The 20,886-nt window shown below is 42.5% G+C and overlaps 1 protein-coding gene across 1 annotated transcript in view; it reads left to right on the forward strand.

Moving 5' to 3' along the window:
• Window positions 1–17,249, forward strand: part of SLC9A2 (solute carrier family 9 member A2) — a 42,680-nt gene extending 25,431 nt beyond the window's left edge. The window contains exons 6-10 of the mRNA XM_045162413.1: window positions 3,009–3,170; window positions 7,509–7,605; window positions 11,660–11,791; window positions 13,582–13,672; window positions 14,881–17,249. Of these exons, the coding sequence (XP_045018348.1) occupies window positions 3,009–3,170; window positions 7,509–7,605; window positions 11,660–11,791; window positions 13,582–13,672; window positions 14,881–15,251 (853 nt within the window). The 3' untranslated portion in view covers window positions 15,252–17,249. The remainder of the gene's footprint in view (window positions 1–3,008; window positions 3,171–7,508; window positions 7,606–11,659; window positions 11,792–13,581; window positions 13,673–14,880) is intronic.
• The last annotated feature ends 3,637 nt before the right edge of the window (window positions 17,250–20,886 follow it).

A 20,886-nucleotide genomic window follows, 5' to 3' on the forward strand; every position in this document is an offset into this window, starting at 1 on the left:
TTTTTGATAGGAAAAAATAAAATGAAATACATTGTCTTTTTTGCAGCAGAAAAAGGAAATAAAGTACTTAAGTTAGGAGGCAGAGAGTCAGCTCATCTGGCCAGGTCTTGCTCCAGCTTCAGAGCATCAATGGGTCCTCGGCTGATCCTGGCCGGCCTTCTCTGATGTAAGTGGGGTCACTTAACTCTGCTCCATGGGACATTCACCTTTGTCCTGGGACCAAGGAGTCACTCCATGTACATCCTTCTCCTGCCATGTGGGAGCGTAAGAAGTGAGCTCCAGTGAGCAAGCCCATTCATAGCCTCTGCTCTCATCATTGTGTCTCCTAACTGCCCATTGACCAAAGCAGGTGACATTATTGATCTCAGTGGCAGGAAGCAGGACTGAGCAGGTCACCTCAGCCATGGTGGAAGGGCATCACCAAGTAACCTGATCTGTTACAGGGTGTGGGTCCAGGGGGGAACTGGACCGGTCTGCCTCTAAGCTTAACAAAGCACCTGGCAGTGTCCTGGACACTGGGAAGACAGGAAAACTGGCAAACAAAACAAAACACGGCCTGCCCATGGATCATTCTAACGCTCAGAGAAGAAAATCAGTAAATAAGCATTGGATAGCGTATTAGAAAATGCTGACTGCAACGGAGGAAAATGTGTCTGGGAAGAAGATCAAGTTCTGGAGTGCAATTCTAGTGGGGTAGATAGGAAAGGCTCTTGTGAGAAAATGACCTTCAGGAAAAGACTTAGAGGAGATCTGAGAACAAGCCCTGCAGGTATTTGGGGAAGACTGTTCCTGAATGAAGGAGTAGTAAGTACAGAGACCCCGAGGTGGGAGCAGGGCTGGCACGTTTCTGGGACGGGGCGGCCTCAGAGAGGCTGGACCTGAGTTAGAGCATCACAGCCTTGAGGCAGGCAGCTCCAAGTGGTGTAGGGCCTCCAGGTCATTGTACTTGTACTCAGTGAGAGGCAGAGGAGTTGTGTGGTTTGACTGACTTCTTTTTTATTGAGAATTTTATTTATTTGTTATTTTTGGCTGTGCTGGGTCTTCACTGCTGTGTGGGCTTTCTCTCCTTGCCATGAGTGGGTGCTGCTCTCTCGTTGGTGTGTGAGCTTCTCACCGTGGTGGCCTGTCTTGCTGCAGAGCACGAGATCTAGGTGCAGGGGTTTTAGTGTTCGTAGTTGCAGTGCCTGGGCTCGGTAGTGCCCAAGCCCTACTTGCAGTGCACAGGCTTAGCACGGGGGACCTTTTCTGGCCAGGGGTCGAACCCATATCCCCTGCATTGGCAGGTGGATTCTCAACCACTGGGCCACCAGGGAAGTCCTTGATTTACACTTTAGTGGGATCCCTGTGGCATTAGTGGTAAAGAACCTGTTTGCCAGTGCAGGAGACGTAAGAGACTCTGGTTCTCTCTCTAGGTCGGGAAGATCCCCTGGGGAAGGGCATGACAACCGACTCCAGTATTCTTGCCTGGAGTATCCCCATGGACAGAAGAGCCTAGTGGGCTACAGTCCATGGGGTTGCAAAGAATTGGACATGACTGAAGCGACTTAGCAGCAGCTGGTTTGCATCAAGGATAGGCTATAGAAACACGGTGGCAGAAGCAGGAAAACCAATTTGGTGCCTGTTGCAATAACCCATTGAGAGATGGTAATGCTCAGGTGGCACTAGTGGTAAGGAACCCACCTGCCAGTGCAGGAGACAGAGGAGACATGGGTCCCATCCCTGGGCTGGGAAGATCCCCTGGAGGAGGGCATGGCAGCCCACTCCAGTATTCTTGCCTGGAGAATCCCATAGACAGAAGAGCCTGGCGGGCTACTGTCCATGGGGTTGCACAGAGTTGGACATGACTAATGCGACTTAGCATGCAATGCTGGGCCCAGGGCGATGGCAGGAGAATGATTAGATTTGCGTGTGTGGTAATGGCGGAACCAGCAGCTTTTGATAGAGTGGATGTAGAGTATTCGTTTGCCAGGGCTGCTGTCACAAAGTACCACATGTCCATGCCTTAAATAGGAGTTTATTTTCTCATAGTTCTAGTGGCTGGATGTCCAAGAATAAGATGTCAGTGAAACTGGTTCCTTTGGAACTGAGAGGGAAGGGTCTCCTCCAGGCATCCTTTCTTGGCTTGTGGACGTCCTTTTTTCTGCTGCTTCACATCGTCTTCTCTGTTTACATGTCTGTATCTGAATTTCCGCTTACAATACACACACCGGTCATATTGGATTCAGGCCCACTAATGACCTCACTTGAACTTAATCAGCTATCACCAAATGTGGTCACATTGTGAGGTCCTGGGGACCAGGACTGTAACATATGGATTTTGGGGGGAACATAGTTCAGGCTATAATGTGGAATATGAGAGAAGGCAAAGAATCAGAGATGACATCAGGGTTTTTGACCAAATGGAGTTGTCGCTAACTGAAATGGGGATGACTTGGGAGAAGATCCATTAGAGCATGCCAAGTTTGAGATGTCCAAGTGGAGAAGTTGAGCAGGAGTCTGGATACTCATTTCTGGGGTTTGGGAGAGAAGTTGGAGCTGGAGACACACATTTGGAGTCTTGGGCATGAAAAGTGAAAGTGTTAGTCACTCAGTCATGTCTGGCTCTTTGTGAACCCATGGACTGTAGCCCATCAGGTTCCTCTGTCCATGGAATTCTCCAGGCAAAAATACTGGAGAAGGGCATCCCCTTTTCCAGGGGATCTTCCCTGACCCAGGGATCAAGCTGATGTCTCCTGAATTGGCTGGCAGGTTCTTTACCAATAAGGCCACTTGGGAAGCCCCATTAGATATAAGTGTGTTATGGTTAAAACAAAAATATACTAATATGTGCTCTCTCTATATATTTAGGTATGCACCTACAAAAATAAATACAATGATCAGACTAACTAAACACTGCTACTATTTTTCCCCCCGGGAGTAGTGGAAATTATTTTATTGGTAAAAACAGATTTTTTTTCTTAATCAGTGTCATGTTAATTAATTGAAGTTTTGATTTTGCTTATTTCCAGGTTTAAGAAGTTTGATGACAAGTACCTGAGGAAGCTTTTGATTCGGGAGAACCAACCCAAGTCAAGCATTGTGTCTTTATACAAAAAGCTTGAAATAAAACATGCCATCGAGATGGCAGAAACTGGGATGATAAGCACTGTTCCTTCTTTTGCATCTTTAAAGTAAGTCCTATTTTGAAAATAGAAGTTAATGTGGCTTCCCAAGTACCTCAGTGGTAAAAGAACCTACCTGCCAGTGCAAGAGAAACAGGTTCAATCCCTGAGTCAGGAAGATCCTCTGGAGGAGGAAATGGCAACCCATTGCAGTATTCTTGCCTGGAAAGTCCCATGGACATAGAAGCCCGGTGGGCTTCAGTCCATGAGGTTGCAGAGAGTCGGACTCGACTGAGCATCTGAGCAACTTATTGCTATGTAGGTGTTTATAGTTTTGTGAAACCAGTAATAATAAGAAATTTGACTTATGTCCTAATGTGAGTCCTTAAGACCTCACAGCAGAAAGAGCTACTGGTTAAAATGTGAAAACCTGGTAGTGTGTCCTTTATTTTCTATTATGTCATGTCAGGTCATGTTGTGTTATTGTAGAATGGACCAGTCAGAAAGTACCTGGTCATGTTTAGGATGATTACGTATTTATTGTCTTTGCTTTGGACAGTTCAGTGTGTTCTGAAAGTAAAGCCTCCTTAGCAAGCATTTTGAAATGGAATAGTTTAAGGTGTGTTATGATTTGCAATTATAAAGATGCATGGAATTACATAGCTATTTGCTCATGGATTATTCACAGAGTCATAATTTAAGGCTTGGAAAGAACATTTAGTGGCGATCTCGTGCAGAGGTGCTCAACACAGGCTGTACATTGGAAATACTGTAGGAGCATTTCAATAACACACATGCCTGGGCCCCACCCAGACCAATAAAATCAGGCTCTTTGCTGTTGAGGCTCAGGTATAGGTTTTTTATATATAAGTGATGTGTATGAACCTAGACCCTGTTATACAGAATGAAGTTAAGTTAGAGAAAAACAAATATCGCATATTAGCCTGTATATATGGAATCTAGAAAAATGGTAGTGATGAATCTATTTGCAGGTCAGGAATAGAGATGCCAATGTAGAGAATGGGCTTGTGACTACAGAGGGGGCAGGAGCAGGTGGGATGAATTGAGAGAGTAGCTCTGACTATATACATGACCATGTACAAAATAGATAGCTGGCGGGAAGCTGCTGTGTAGCACAGGGAGCTCAGTTTGGTGCTCTGTGATGACCTAGAGGGGTGGGATATGAGGTGGTGAGAGGGAGGTCCAAGAGGGAGGGGATATATGTACACATATAGCTGATTCACGATTTTGTACAACAGAAACTCACACAACATTGTAAAGCAATTATATTCTAATAAAAAATATATAAACTTATAGAAGTTTATACTAAGGAATCCGGTATTGAGATGCATTGACCTAGTCTGTCTCCCCAAATTTAAAAACGAGAAGATGAATACCCAGGATGTAAAGTGACTTAAACACTTATAGCAAACCCATAGCAGAATAATAAGTACTGTCAGCAAATTAGCAAATGAGTTTATCACTCATTTGCTAATTTTGTAAGCATCATTCCTCCTCTACATGACAAATTTCAGGTTACAATGATTTCTTCTTTCATTGATGAGCTTGAAGCTTGTTTCAGCAAAGTGTCACCTAAATTAAAATGCTAGCTATGGAAGGGTTGAAATGAAAGAAACTCCAAATCACACCCAACCATATAAACTGTGATTTTCACTAGGATGATAGTCCCCTATAAAAATTATTGTAGTTTACACAATCCAGAATAAAAAGTAGTAATGGTCAGGATGACTCAGAAATAAAGGTATTATATTGCACTGGAAATGGTGGTTATTGAGCAGAATGACTGATTTATAGTCCCAGCTCTGCAAATAACCCACTGTGTGACCTTAAGCGGGTCCATCTGTTTCCCTGAGATTGAGTTTCTTCACGTAGAAAATGGGGCTATACTTGCTCCTTGAAGTTTACTCCAGGTTCACCATTTATGATCTTTCTTAGGCACTGTTCCTTTTGTGGGTGCAGCACAAAATAATTAAACTATCCAGCTTCTCAAAAGGGAGTCATTGACTTCATGGTCATAGAAGAAGGAAATCTCAGCTTTACCTCTGTTCACAGTTCATCTCGAAGCCAGTCGAAAGTGGAGTAAAGGCAAAGGTTTAGGGTTAGGGAAGGGGGTAACAAAAATTGATGGATAGTTACATATCATTTACATGGGTAAATGATTGCCATGTTCACCATTCTACCTCTTCTGAAGTGTTTTCTTTGGAGGAGGATAGAAGCGAAAAAGACAGGCAGTAAGGCATCATATTTCTGGCAATAATGAACCGAGTCCAGACCAAACTACTAAGAAAACTAGAGGAAAAGGACAAAACATATTTTAAATATCTGCTGGAAAGCTGGACAGTATCCATACAGTGAGGAATTTCTTGGCTAGAAGTCAAAAAAGTGGGAAGTTCAAGAGGATAGAACTGGCATTTATTGCTATTTTCTGTCTGGAATTTGGAGAACCTGTCTTAAGAGTCTAAAAAGCTAAAACAGGGTTTTTGACAGACTAATTGGTCTTAGAGAATAAAATTAGAATTCAGAACCTACCAAGAAGGAGGACCATTTGTATGTACTCAGCTATAGGTTTTTACTTCAAAATCCTACAACTTAACCCTCAAGGGAAAGAAGCCCAGCCTAGAATTATCTCAATTCTTGATTGTTTAAATCATCAGAGACTGAAATTGCCTCTATCTCAGCTGCTCAAGAGAAGTAAGTTTAAATCTTCTCTGGAAGAAAATAAGATTGTAAAGAGTATCCCCATGATTAAAGTATCCCCATGATTGTTTTATATATGTCTAATACTCAATCCAAAATAACCAAGCATATGAGTAGACAGGAAATGTGACTGAAAAAACACTGAGAAACAATCAACAAAATATAAAATAATAGTCGACACAAAAGGGATTCAGATCATTGAATTGTCAGCCAGGGACTTTAAAATAGAAATAAAAACATGTTTAAGGAAAGAAAGTGGCATTGACACTTTTGGCATTGTCATGGAGATTATATAAACAAAAAAGACCAAAGGGAAGTATTTGAGCTGAAAATAAAGTAACTAAATTTAGGATCTCATTTGACAGCTATCAAAGCAGACTAGATAAAGTTGAAGAGAAAAGGAATTAATTGAAAGATAGGACAGAAGGAAAGACCAGGAGGAAAAACAGTATGAAAAAAAAAAAGATGAAAAAGAAAGTGAGAAATATATGGGATAGATTCATATATACTGAAAAGCTCCAGAAGGAGATGAGAGAGAAATTGGTAGAAGCAATGTCTTAAGGAATATTTACTGAGGATCTCCCCAAACAGATAAAAGACATGAATTCTGACAGCCTCAAGCAGATTAGATAAGGAGAGAACCAAATGTAGATACAGGTTCATAAAACTGCTGAAAGTAAAAAAAAAAAAAAAAAAAAAAAAAAAAAAAAAACAGAGAAAATCTTAAACATACTCAGAGGAGAAAAAAAGAGACCTATTTTCTTCAAAAGAGAAAAAACCTGACCACTGATTTTTCAATAAAACCAGTGGACACTATTGGTAGCTTCAAAATTCTCAAAAAATGTAACTGAACCTAGAATTCCATATCCTGCTAAAATATCCTTTAAAAAAGTAGAATTAAAACTTAGGAACTTCTTGCACTTGGGAACCCTAGACAGCACTTCAGAACTATACTTGGGAACCATTTAAAACAACAGGATCACCAATAAAAAGCACAAAAATGTGAAGAACATTCCACTAGGTGGTGAAAAGGACATTTTTTTTTAAACAGCATGAACACAGAGATTAAGAGGCAAAGGGTTGACATATTTGGCCTCATTTGGAAACCTGCGTGCAAGGTTTCGAAACCTTGCAAACCTCAGTTGGCAAGTGTCTGAGACTGACTGGGACAGTACCCTGAGTACTGGTAATGTGTTTTTAAATAAATTGTAGCAAGTCAGTGAATTTGCAAATATGGACTCCCTGAACAAAGAGGACCAACTGTATGAACACGCATAGTATAAATGATGTCTTTGTAAATATTTCTAATGAGGTATTTAAAAAAATAGAGCCATAATAGTAAAATTCAGCTAATTAAGTTTTGTGGGAATATAACAATCCTATGCTACTTTATTTATGGAGCATTAGAAATAATAAAGTGATAGCATTGCAAGCTACTCTAGTCTTTCCTCTTTAAATAGTTGCATGAACAGACTGAAAAAACTGGTGCATGATTAAACTTATGTGAATGATTTTGACACTGAAATAAATGTTTTAGATTTTTTGAATTATTTTAAACTACTAAATAATTCCTAAGTTTTATTCATTAAGTTTCTTCTTCTTAAATGATGGTATTACGTCTCTAAGGAAGAACATAGATGAATTTAATACTTGTTGAATAGTAAAATGTGTTTTCTTAAACGTTCACAGTGACTGCCGTGAAGAAAAAGTAAGGAAGCTCACACCTGGTGAAATGGATGAAATCCGAGAAATATTGTCAAGAAATCTCTATCAGATCCGTCAGCGAGTAAGAATTATTTATTTATCAAAATATGTCCTTGCCTTTGGAGGAGGAAATGGCAACCCGCTCCAATATTCTTGCATGGAGAATCCCATGGGCAGAGGAGCCTGCGGGGCTATAGTCCATGGGGTTGCAAAGAGTTGGACACGATTGAGTGACTGAGCACATACATACTTGCCTTTGGTTAAAAATGTACCTGCAGACTTGACGCTGTTCAGTTACAGGGGCCGTTGCCACCATCATGCCAGCCTCTGCAGGTCCCACACCAGGTACTTCCTTCCCTCAGACCCCCCACCCCCCAGGGGCCTGTCCCGTTAGCGTACAGCTCTCCTCCCAGACACCTTGGTCAAGGCTGGAGGCTGGAACCCCGGGGAGGTAAGAGTTCCGCTACCAAAGACTTGGAGATAAAAACATGTGTTATCTAATGGTGAAGAAAGTAAATTGATTGCTCTTTAAACTTTTTGAATGAAATAGCTTTATCACTTAGAAGACTTTTCAAAATGTATGTAACCTTCTTCATTGTTTGTAGAGTGCAACCATTTCTTCCTTTGCTGTATCTTCTGAGCCACTTCTTTCAACCCATTTCCATCACGGAGCCTCATTCTCATAGTTTGCTAATAATACAGCCGACACTTAGTATGTGTGGATTGCCAGCCCCCATTTCAGTGTGTTCTGTGTCTTAACTCTTCATCCTCCAGCAAGTGGTGTTACTATTGTCTCCATTTTATGGATGAAGAAACTGAGGCACAATGAGGTGACCTGGTACATGGACGCAGTGCTTGTCAGGGATCCTGGTCACTCACATCAAGGGCTTTAATGGAGCTTCTTAGCTGACCTCACAGCCCATCCCATTCCATCTGACATCACAGCGGTTCCACTCTTTTCTTAAAGTTCTTTTTATTTATAGAAAATATTTTTTCAGTCGTTCTTGAATTCAAAATTGTTTCTGTTGTTTATGTTCTGGCTTGTGGGCCTGGAGGCATATGGGAATCTTAGGTCCCCAACCAGGGATTGAACCCACACCCCTTGGATTGGGAGGCGAAGTCTTAACCACTGGACTACCAGAGATGTCCCTTAAAGCCCCTTTTAATAAAGCATCTTTCCATTTAAAATGAGACAAAACAGTTGTGGCTTCTAGGCTCAACTGTTCTTTCAGCCTTTGGGATCTGTATTCAGGTTCCCCCTTATCCAGCTGAGCTGCCACCCGCCCCTCACCCACCCAACCCAGGCGCCCACAGAGCTATGGGTCTGGATTCATTGCTCAGACTGTGTTGCTGTCTTCTGCATCTCCACTTGAAATGCCCCACTCCTTCCTGTCAGTTGATCCATATTCTCCGATTTTTAAGGTTTCCTCAGCACCCTCTAAATTATTTCTCAGCCTGTCTTTGAATGGGCTGTATCTTAGAGCTCCTACATACCACATCATCTTAGCATTTCTTTTCACAATTTCATATTATTTTGTTAGTTTCACATGCTCAACTAGATAGCAGGAAATGAGTGTGGTTCTGTGGTACTTCTGTTTATCTCTACTAGATCTGATATGTTATTTAGTCACTATGTTGTGTCCGACTCTTTGTGATCCCATGGACTGTAGCCCGCCAGGCTGCTCTGTCCATGGGATTTCCCAGGCAAGAACACTGGAGTGGGTTGCCATTTCCTTCTCCAGGGAATATTCCTGACCCAGGAATCAAGCCCTTGTCTCCTGTATTGGCAGGTGGATTCTTTACCACTGAGTCACCTGGGAAACCCAGGTCTGATACAGTTCTGGGGATAAGCATATTCCCAAGAAGTATGCATTAATTCTATCAGAAAATGAACTTAATTACTGACTATAGTTTATTTTAGGATATGGATTTCTATATAGCTTATAGCTATACTTCTCCAAGCCAGGCTTCAACAGTACATGAACCATGAACTTCCAGACGTTCAAGCTGGATTTAGAAAAGGCAGAGGAACCAGAGATCAAATTGCCAACATCTGCTGGATCACTGAAAAAGCAAGAGAGTTCCAGAAAAACCTTCTACTTCTGCTTTATTGACTATGCCAAAGGCTTTGACTGTGTGGATCACAATAAACTGTGGAAAATTCTTCAAGAGATGGGAATACCAGACTACCTGACCTGCCTCTTGAGAAATCTGTGTGCAGATTCAGGAAGCAATAGACCTGGACATGGAACAACAGATTGATTCTAAATCAGGAAAAGAGTATGCCAAGGCTGTATACTGTCACCCTGCTTATTTAACTTATATGCAGAGTACATCATAAGAAACGCTGGGCTGAATGAAGCACAAGCTGGAATCAAGATTGCCGGGAGAAGTATCAATAACCTCAGATATGCAGATGACTCCACCCTTATGGCAGAAAGTGAAGAAGAATTAAAGAGCCTCTTGATGAAAGTGAAAGAGGAGAGTGAAAAAGTTGGCTTAAAGCTCAGCATTCAGAAATCTAAGATCATGGCATCTGGTCCCATCACTTCATGGCAAATAGATGGGGAAACAGTGGAAACAGTGGCAGACTTTATTTTGGGGGGGCTCCAAAATCACTGCAGATGGTGATTGCAGCCATGACATTAAAAGATGCTTGCTGCTTGGAAGAAACATTCTGACCAACCTAGACAGCATATTAAAAAACAGAGACATTACTTTGCCAACAAAGGTCCGTCTAGTCAAGGCTATGGTTTTTCCAGTAGTCCTGTATGGATGTGAAAGTTGTACTATAAAGAAAGCTGAGCGCCGAAGAATTGATGCTTTTGAACTGTGGTGTTGGAGAAGACTGTTGAGAGTCCCTTGTACTGCAAGCAGATCCAACCAGTCCATTCTAAAGGAAATCAGTCCTGAATATTCATTCAAAGGACTGATGCTGAAGCTGAAACTCCAATACTTTGGCCACCTAATGCCAAGAGCTGACTCACTGGAAAAGACCCTGATGCTGAGAAAGATTGAAGGCAGGAGGAGAAGGGGACAACAGAGGATGAGATGGTTGGATGGCATCACCTACTCAGTGTACATGAGTTTGAGTAAACTCCGGGAGTTGCTGATGGACAGGGAGGCCTGGCGTGCTGCGGTCCATGGGGTCGCAAAGAGTCAGACACGACTGAGCGACTGAACTGACTGATAGCTTATAGAACTAAAAATGTATACCCTGGACAGCCCTACTTTATGTTGTGTGGCTTCAAATATTAGGATATGATTATTGCTGGTGGAGACAGCCACTTTTCTCAATTTGAAGAGAAACGCTCTTAAGTTAATTAGAGGGTCATAGCACCACCAAGTGGCCCAAAGTGGTTGGTTTTCCTACCAGTCTTTACTATCAGTAGAGAATGTATGAATTTTTTTTTTTTCCCCAGTTGCTACTGATGAGTAAATACGTATAAGATACTTCAAAGAAGTCAAGGATGCTTGTTGAATTCAATCATTTTCCGATTTATAAAGATCATACTTTTCAATGAAAAGTATGCGCTGACTTTTACTAAAACATGAGTTTTTTTCCCCCCATAAGTAGAGAATTTTATTTGGTTCAATCAAACACAGTTATTGAATATATGTGGGGCTTCCTAGGTGATGCAGTAGTAAAGAATCCACCTGCCAATGTAGGAGACATGAAAGACATGAGTTTGATCCCTGGGTTGGGAAGATCCCCTGGAGAAGGAAATGGCAACCAGCTCCAGTAGTCTTGCCTGGACAATCCCCATGGACAGAGGAGCCTGGTGGGCCTCAGTCCAGAGGGTCACAAACAGTTGGACAATGACTGAGCGAGTAACAACACATAACAACACAACCTGAAATTACTACCGTTGTTACCCAAATTTGTTACCAAATTTGAGATTTGATAGACCATGAATTCTTTCAAAATTCATGAATATTAATCACCTTTGAATGTTAACAAAATTTGAAAGAGTGTTAACTTCTATTCCACACCCCCCCTCCTCCCCGCCCACCCTCTGTACATTCATCGTTAAATATCTCTTCAAGGTGCAAAGCCAAAGAAATGTAGTGAAGCGCTGGAACTTCCGCGCAGTGATCAGCATTTTAGTAAAATGTCACTGGCGTCTTCATTTCAGACCTTGTCCTACAACCGACACAATCTGACGGCGGACACAAGTGAGAGGCAGGCCAAGGAGATCCTGATCCGCCGGCGGCACAGCCTCCGCGAGAGCATTCGGAAGGACAGCAGCTTGAACCGGGAGCACAGGGTAAGGGGCTTCACGCCCCTGGGACGCGGCTGGCTCCATCGGCAGAGCCCGCAGCCATCCCGGGGGAGCTGGTGACAGGACGGGGCTGTGCGGGGCTGGCCCGCAGGAATCCTGGGAGGGAGCCCATGGTAACTCCTTTCCAGATGTTTCTGAAACACCTGTCCTGTTTCAGACGTTGTCCGGGCACTTGGAATACGTTGGTGAACAAAACTACAAAGCTCCCTTCCCTGGTGGAATTCACGTTCTAGTGGGGAGAAGCCCACCAGGAACGGACCAAATAAGGAAATTGTTGGGTTAGAGGCGATACGTGCTGTGGACACAATAAGCCAGAAAGGGCTGAGGAGGGAGGTTTGGGAAGGCAGGGAAGGCTCAGGCAGTGTGCAGCGTTAAACTGACTGGAGGGGTCAGACTTCATTTGGCGAGTCACGGTTGTTCTATCCACGGAGAGGTTACAGCCTGAAGGTGAGCCAGTCAGTGTGAGTAGAAACTTCCAGAAGGCCCTGTGTCTGTGTCGGGAGAGTTTCAGATGCTGTGTGCTCAGCACTCCACTTGGTCCAGGGCCCTGTCCTAGATAAGGAAGCTACTTTCAAAGGCTATTCTGGGACTTCCCTGGTGGCACAATGGATAAGAATCCACCTACTGATGCAGGGGACACAGGTTCGATCCCTGGTCTGGGAAGATTCCACGTGCCACGGAGCAGCTAAGCCCATGAGCCACAGCTACTGAGCCTGAGTACTCTAGAGCCTGTACTCAGAACCAAGAGAAGCCCATGCACTGCAGCAGAGTAGTCCTTGCTCTCTGCAGCTAGAGAAACCCCACAAGCAGCAACGAAGACCCAGAATAGCCAAAAGTAAATGATTTTTTAAAAACTATATTGTAATTAATATAGCATGCACTGCATCTCATTGTTAATAATGATCTGTATTGCATTGTTAGAGATCAAAATGGTTATGTCTGAACAGTATTACATTTTATGTGTGAAATGTGGCAGCAAAAGTTAAAAGCTAAAGAAACTAGAGGGAAGGATATCTAAAGAAGAGGGGATGTATGTATACATATGACCTTGTTGTACACTTTGTTGTACAGAAGAAACCAACAACATTGTAAAGCAACTAAACTCCAATAGAAATTAATAGAAAACAAAAGAAAAAAATTTAAAGACACTAGAGACTGTGGAGAAGGAAATGTCAACCCACTCCAGTGTTCTTGCCTGGAGAATCCCAGGGATGGGGGAGCCTGCTGGGCTGCCGCCTATGGGGTCGCACAGAGTCGGACACGATTGAAGCGACTTAGCAGCAGCAGCAGCAGCAGAGGCTGTGGCATTGGAAATGCCAGCAAGTTAGCTATAGTGATATTTTTAATTCTGTCATTTTCAAGATTTATTAAAGTGAATACAACTTAAACATGCTACATTTTTCATATATCTTCCTCCCTATATATGTAGGTCCTAAGTCTTTTTTTAGTAATGCTCTTATAAGTGGATGTTTCTGTAGCTTTTCTTTAAGAAAAGCCAGAGGTTTTCATATCCTGTTCCAAGGGTCCCAGTTTATTTGTTTTCCTTAATAGTACTGATTTCTGTGATATTTTAAAAGAGGCTTTCCTCATTTTAAGTCAAATGATTATCACTTGGAACTTTATTCCCCATCCTTAGAGTTCCTCACCCAGTAGTTTTGGAATCAAGACCTAAGATTTTAATTTTTAACACCAAGATTTGCTGTAGAATTGTAAACTTCTAACATACAATAAATGGCGTGACACCTAAATAAGGTTTTCTATTATTTTTTTGACAGGCTTCCACTTCAACCTCCCGATATTTATCCTTACCCAAAAATACAAAGCTTCCAGAAAAGCTACAGAAGAAAAAGAATGTTTCTAATGCAGGTAATGAAGGAAGTTGGAGCAAAAAGACTTTAAACTTATTTATCGATGTTTATAAAATAGAAAACTTTTCCATGTTTTCTTCTTTATTAAAGACAATGAGTTCGGTCATTTGCAAACATAATGACATGGTGACCTTTATTAGTGTTGCATCCTTTTGGAATAGAGTTGGGTGCACGCTGTACATAATTTAGTTTTATCCCATAATGATTCTGTCTGACATAGCAAAAGGAAATATTGTCACCGTGTGATTGGTGAACAGTAAATAGAAAGTTGTCCATCTTCAAAGGTTTACATTGAATTCTGTAATTCTTACTATATTTCTAATTTAAATGTTCATAATTTTAATATATTTTCATAAAGGCAACCACATAATTGACTTCCAGCTCTCTTTATTAAAGCTTTGACATGAAGGCTAATATCTCTTTATTTGATGGTAATCTATATGTAGACTTCAAGCCATACTGGTGTTTTGACCATTTTATGAAAATATAAAGGAAATAAACCTGCGCATGAGATTGTAGATCAGGACAAGAATCTGCATCATAGCAGCTAATTATTGATCTGTCTACTGTGTGCCAGACACTGAGCTGAGCAGTCCAGGACAGTTTGGATGGGGCAAGTGGGCAGGCAACTGCTGCCAAATTGTCTGTTTGGCATTCAGCAGGAGGCTCAGTGGTAAAAAAAAAATCCACCTGCCAAAGTAGAAGACACGGGTTCGAACCCTGGGTTGGGAAGATCCCCTGGAGAAGGAAATGGCAACCCACTCCAGTATTCTTGCCTGGAGAATCCCATGGACAAAGGAGCCTGCTTGGCAGGCTACAGTCCATGGGGTCACAAAGAGTCGAACACGACTTAGTGCACACGCATGCTCATTCACCCCTTACTAACATCTCTTGAACCTTAGTTACTTCATCTGTAAAGCAGGTGATCGTGAGGATTCCATAGGTTAATGCATTTGAAAGTGCTCAGTACAGCGGCTGGTACATCAGAAGCTCTTTAGAACTAGTAAGTGTGCACAGTTGTGGACATAGATGTTCACAGAGCTTATGCACAGGCCAAGGACTCAGATGGAGTCAGGGCGAGTCCTCTGGCCTTCCTGCGTGACACCCAGAGCCCCACGGAGGGCCAAGAAAGTGCCAGACCAGTTGCTTGTACCGTCTTCTCCCTAAAATGCCTGCCTACGCTGTCTTTCTTTTGCTCCCTGGCAGGTGGCAACAGCAGCGACTCCGACCTGGAGGCGGGGACCACGGTGCTCAACCTGCAGCCTCGGGCCAGACGCTTCTTGCCAGAACAGTTCTCAAAGAAAGCCCCCCAGGCCTATAGAATGGAGTGGAAGAACGAGGTGGACATGGATTCCAGGCAGGATCAACCCCGCAGCTCCCCAGCTGCCCACAGTAAAGAGGGGTGCCCCCAGACCCAGGGTGTGCTCTGCCAGCCCCTCCTTTCCAAAGGCCACTTTGGCTCCGTGCGGGGTGACCGTGTCCATGAAGGCATCCGACCCAAGCCGCCCCCCAGGCTGGTCCGAAGGGCCTCGGAACCTGGAAACCGGAAGGGTCGATTTGGGAGCGAGAAGCCTTAATGGAAATGGCCAAAGCAGACCTGGGGGGACCGGCCCCGCCCAGCTGTGGCGTGTTACCTAGCAACCTGACACAGCAATGGAATCCACTTAAACCCTCTATGCATTTAAATACTGTCCTTGGGTAGAAATCATGCCAGTGGCCAGTGATCCATGGGGCAAATGGTCACCCCAGGAAGAAGAAAATCAAAGAAAACTCCCCTATGGTGTCTTTGATGACTTGCTGGCAGTTGTGTTCTTTGCAAGCCTAAAGAAAGAGAGAGGAAAAACAAAACAAAACAAAAAACACTTGTGCCTTTATTGAACTTGAAGGACAGAACTTGAAATTTTTAACACACCCTTGTTGGTGAAAGTTTTAATATATACATATATGCCTCAGATTTTATTTATGAAAACATATGTATATCTGTAATTAGTTTTTCAGTGAATGGCACTAAAAATACTCAGAACACCTTTCCACGGCATCCAGGCCAGCTTCCATAGGATAGGGGGTAGGTCATCAGCTCCGGATTGGTGGTGGGGGGGTGGGTGTTTCCTGATGATTCTGAGCTGATGGCTGTTGGTTAAGAAAGATCACAGCATGGAGCAGAGATTCCTGAGGACGCCAACAGCTAGAAGACCTGGGCGGACGAGGCCTGGCTGCCAGACTGTAGGTCCTCTGAAGTTGTGAGAGTCGGCTGGTTTTTAATGTGTTCCTCATTCTACTGTGTTTGTGGGCGATGTACAGATTCCATCTCCCCGTCGTGTTTAAATGGTACCAAGAGAAAGGTGGAAGGTGTGGGTGGACCAGCTTACGCTGTATGACAGACTCAGGGCCAGCGTGGGACAGAGCTTGGCCTCACGTGCTGGGTGAGGGGTGACAGGACAGTGCCTGCTTGCAGCTGGCTGGCAGGTTTTGTGCAATACTGGGGGGATGGTGCAGGAGATCCCCTGTCACGCCCATCTGCGACCACCTGCTTTAGGATTTTTCTGTAGAACATTCTAGAACTTTGAATCCAGGACAGAGGCTCCAAGCGGACAAGGATAAAGGTTGAGATAAATGATATTCTGACCCTTAACAAACTGGTGGGGATTCTGGTTTTGAATTTCATACAGGAAGCACTTTGGAGAATGTGGGAGTTCTATTTTTTTTTTTTTTTTTTTTGCACTAGTCTAATTTGTTACCTCTCCCCTGTCAAGAAAGTAGTAGCTCAAATTCTTCATATAAAAATGAGTTCTACTCATCTGAGTACTTTTTAAAAGTACAGCAGAAAGACCAGAAATGGAACATAACCATTAAAGATTAATATTGGAATCACTCAGACTGTAGATTTTATTGGCCTGTCATTTTTCCCTGAAAAACCTTTCTATAAAAATTGACAAGACTTGGAATTTCTGGGGTTTAGATATGAAATGAAGCCACTCTCGATGGACTCGCATTGGAGAGACAGTTGCTATGTCTCTCCCTTGGAGACATAGCAAAGGATACAAGTGACCACATATAATCGCTGGAAAAACAAGAATAAACTAAACAAAAATATCCGGTACTTAGAAATTCTCAGGCTTAGATCTCGTCCCTTTTTCTACCCTCACTGATGTGGAGAAGTAAATCTTCTACCCTTTTTTCTCATGTTCTAAAATCTTGAATGCTGCTGGATTGTCAAGCACTAGGTGGAGGGAAGGGTGAACACACAAGGTACACGTGTAAGAAGAGCACGATTCCTTCCCCAAACTCTCCCAGGTTGATCGGTGGAAAGCAAAGGAGACACAATTTGAAGACTACACGCTTAGGACTCTGTGCCAAAATTCTTAATTTTAAATGGAAATATATTTATATAAAAAGTATATATTTCATCTGCTGGAAATAAATTAAAGCTGAATTTTAATGTAGAATCTTTATTATAGGACTATGATTCATCAAGAGATGTGATGTATATTTTTGAGAATTTGAAGAGTAAGTTACAGTTAATGAAATCTGAAATGGAAAGTTGAAATGTAAAATAATAACCTTAAAATAAATGTCCTGATTTTTCCTGGTGTCCTAGATTAATCAATATCACAAGGAATCTAATGTTCTGGAACTGAAGGAGAAAACGTAAAAATGTTTATTAGATACTTCTTGTTAAGTACATAGACCAAATTCAGCTTTCACTAATTAAAAGATTAAAAAAAACTCGGGTATTGTGTCAATTTCTAAAAAAAATGAACACATGTCATTTTATCTATAATATCATTTTTCCTTATTTGTGGAATGGTAAAATTAATGAAAAATAAATTTGACTTTATTTAACTTTTCTCTATACTTTTTATGTAATTCTAGACATTATGGGAGCATATATGGAGTTGAAACCCTTTAAATATAACAATCTAAATTTCTGTGGTACAGAAACATCCCTACCCTTATGAATAATTCCCGTTTCAAATAGCACTTGATACAATCAAGTTCCAATGTGACCGTGGAATTTTGCTGTGTCTTTGGTGTTTGCTGTAACAAATTTGAACTATTTACAAATGCAAAGTCAGGGCTTATTTCTTTTTTTTTTTTTTTTTAGGTTTGGGAACATTTTTAACTTGATTTATTATTATAATATAAATATATAAAATATATACTATATTGTTTATATATAAAATAATATTATTTATATATTAACTTTAAACTAATTTAATTTATATTTTGACTGCACCACACAGCATGTGAGATCTTAGTTCCCTGATTAGGGATGGAACCCATGGCCCCTGCATTGGAAGCTCCAAGTCTTAACCACAGGAGCACCTAGCTGATTTCTTTGTATATTATGCTAAGGCTGGCTGTTGGGAGCTGGGAGCAGTTATGTCAGTTAGCAGACAGTTAGAAGTGGGTCCCACCGTTTGGCACTTCTTAAAAACATGTGTTTGCTGTATATGCCCCAAACATCTGGAATGAAATTCCCTTGGGCTCTTGCTAAGCTTTGGAGTGGGGGCATACCATTTTACCTGGGCGGGGGCGGGGGGGGGGGGACATGTTTGTTTATATAAAAAGAGAGAAGCACGGTTATTACATGTTCAGTATGTTTTGCATTTGGTACATCACAAAAATCATGTTTATGTTAAAACTGGCATTTCACAAGCAAGCATGAGAACTGTAGTGTTTTATTAGTTCCTTGTGCATACTTGACTTTACTCTTCCAAGAGTGATAGAAGGGTTTCTTTGTCCAGTTGAAGTAGCTGTGATATTATCTCTTGAGGTCTGAACACTCAATATTGATTTCTTTCATCAACCTGAACAGGTCAGGCTCATGAGCCTGACTGGTATTCTGGGGTTTTCCATTTTTGTTTTCCCCACTTTTAGAGCAAAATGTGTAGCTTGCTGGTACTTTATTTTTTAAATTATTTTTTCAAGTCATCTTTAAAGCAATTTTTTTTTAAATTTTTTAATTTTTGTGGCCATAACTGGCAGCGTGAGTCCCAACCTCTGAATATCCAGAATAAATATGGATAAATGGGCTTCCCAGGTGTCTCAGTGGTAAAGAATCTGCCTGAAAACGCATGAGACACAGGAGGAGACTTTGGTTCAACCTCTGGGTTGGGAAGATCCCCTGGAGGAGGGCGTGGCAACCCATTCCAGTATTCTTGCCTGGAGAATCCCATGGACAGAGAAGTGTGGTAGGCTACAGTCCACAGGGTCACACCGAGTTGGACACGACTAAGCGACTGAACAACAATCAAAATACAAATCTTTTTTCTAACAAGATCTTTACAGTCCACTTTTATACTGTTCATTACTAATAGTTAACAATCTCTAATGTTCATAATTATCTTTTCCCCTGGAAGAACACAAAACTATCTGAGAGTATCCACTGGCACACTTACAATGGATTGAATCAAGAACATAGTAGAAATTTTGTTAGTTTTCTTTTCAGTTATCTGTAAAATGGTGAGTTTAGATACTTGAGGAAAACAGATCTAAAGTAAAAATAATGTTTTTAATTAAGTTGGGCTTCCCTGATAGCTCACCTGGTAAAGAATCCACCTTCAATGCGGAAGACCTGAGTTTGATCCCTGGGTTGGGAAGATCCCATGGAGAAGGGAATGGCCACCCACTCCAGTATTGTGGCCTGGAGAATTCCATGGACTGTGCAGTCCATGGGATTGCAAAGAGTTGGACATGACTGAGCAACTTTCACTTTCAAGTAAGTTAGTATTTTTACATCAAATTAGAAATAAATTCTACTGTGATGACCTGAAAACAATCAACTCACCATCAGTATAGAATACATTTCAGATTATGTATATACTGGATATGATACAGTTGACAAGCCAAGGGCTTGTTGTTTTTACTATCAAGATGTATTTTAGAATGTTGTTGTTTAGTCATTAAGTCGTGTCTGTTTTGCAACTCCATGGTCTGTAGCCCGCCAGGCTCCTCTGCCTATGGGATTCTCCAGGCAAGAATACTGGAGTGGGTTGCCATTTCCTCCTCCAGGGGATCTTTCTGACCCAGGGATTGAACCTGGGTCTCCCTCAGCTCCTGCACTGCAGGCAGATTCTTTACCACTGCACCACCTGGGAAGTTCAGGTTGGCTTTTACTGTGGATTCTAAATGATAAGCTCTTCTCGTCCAGATGCCTAAAATTTCGCCAAGTGGGTTGCCTCTCACCCGGACAGATTGCTCCATATTTCACACATGTCCTCAGGAAAAGACGCCTTCTCAGTGTTCTGAATGTTCCATAAATGTTCCCTGCCAGGTAACACAGGAAGGGCACACTGTACTGGACACTTGGGAGGAGCCTCTCAAAGCTGGTAGAGCTCTGCCAGACCAGACACCTGGGTGGCACCACAGCTCCTCCCAGGTCTCCCTGAAGCCTCTGGGACTCTTCCCTCCCTCGGTCTCCCTCCAGCCTCATGCCCCCCTCTCCCCGGGATGCTTAGCCCAGACCACTCCTTCCCCTGCTTCCAGCTGGTCCTCCTCCCTGCAGCCAGAGGGGGAATATGAAGGCCCCTGGAACACCATTCAACATGAATGCTTAGGGCTCCCAGTTGTGTTAGCACACAAGGTTACCCTGAGCCTGGCGGGTAAGCCCTTGGTGATTTAGCCCTGCGCTGCTCAGCTCTGGGTGTGCGCTGAGCACCTGGGGCTGCCCTGAGGTGCAGGGCAGGCTCTGGGCATCAGGTGACTCGAACATGGAGCCAGGGCAAAGGAGCCCCCCCACTCCAGCCTCCTGCTTCCGTGCTCCAGGTATAACCCTCCACACCTCAGGATCCAGGAGGGCCACAGGTCCCTGGGTGTGGAGCCGGGTACATGTCTGCTAGCCAGGCACACTCCACTCCCTCCCTGCTCATCTCTCTGAACATGTGAACAGGTGGACATGCACACAGGCGCACCTTCCTCTTTGGAAAAGGCCAAGTCTTTTGGACGCCCAAGCCCCATCCTGTTTCACAGAATATACCAGCTCTGCTAACACAGTGCTGGACAGGGGGCCATTTCCTTTACAAACTTCTTGGGCACATTCAATGTCTCTGAAGTGAGATTTCATCATATCATCGTAACAGTTAATTTAAGTTGAACCAGATGTAAACTTCAGATATTTTTGACATATAAAAACTGCAATTTCATGTGGCTTGACCTAACGCATTACAAAAGATGACAGAAGATACTCAAAATTAAAAAAAACAAAACACA

This window comes from Bubalus bubalis, chromosome 12 (genome assembly GCF_019923935.1).
Source record: "Bubalus bubalis isolate 160015118507 breed Murrah chromosome 12, NDDB_SH_1, whole genome shotgun sequence".
In the NCBI taxonomy this organism is placed as follows: Eukaryota; Metazoa; Chordata; class Mammalia; order Artiodactyla; family Bovidae; genus Bubalus; species Bubalus bubalis.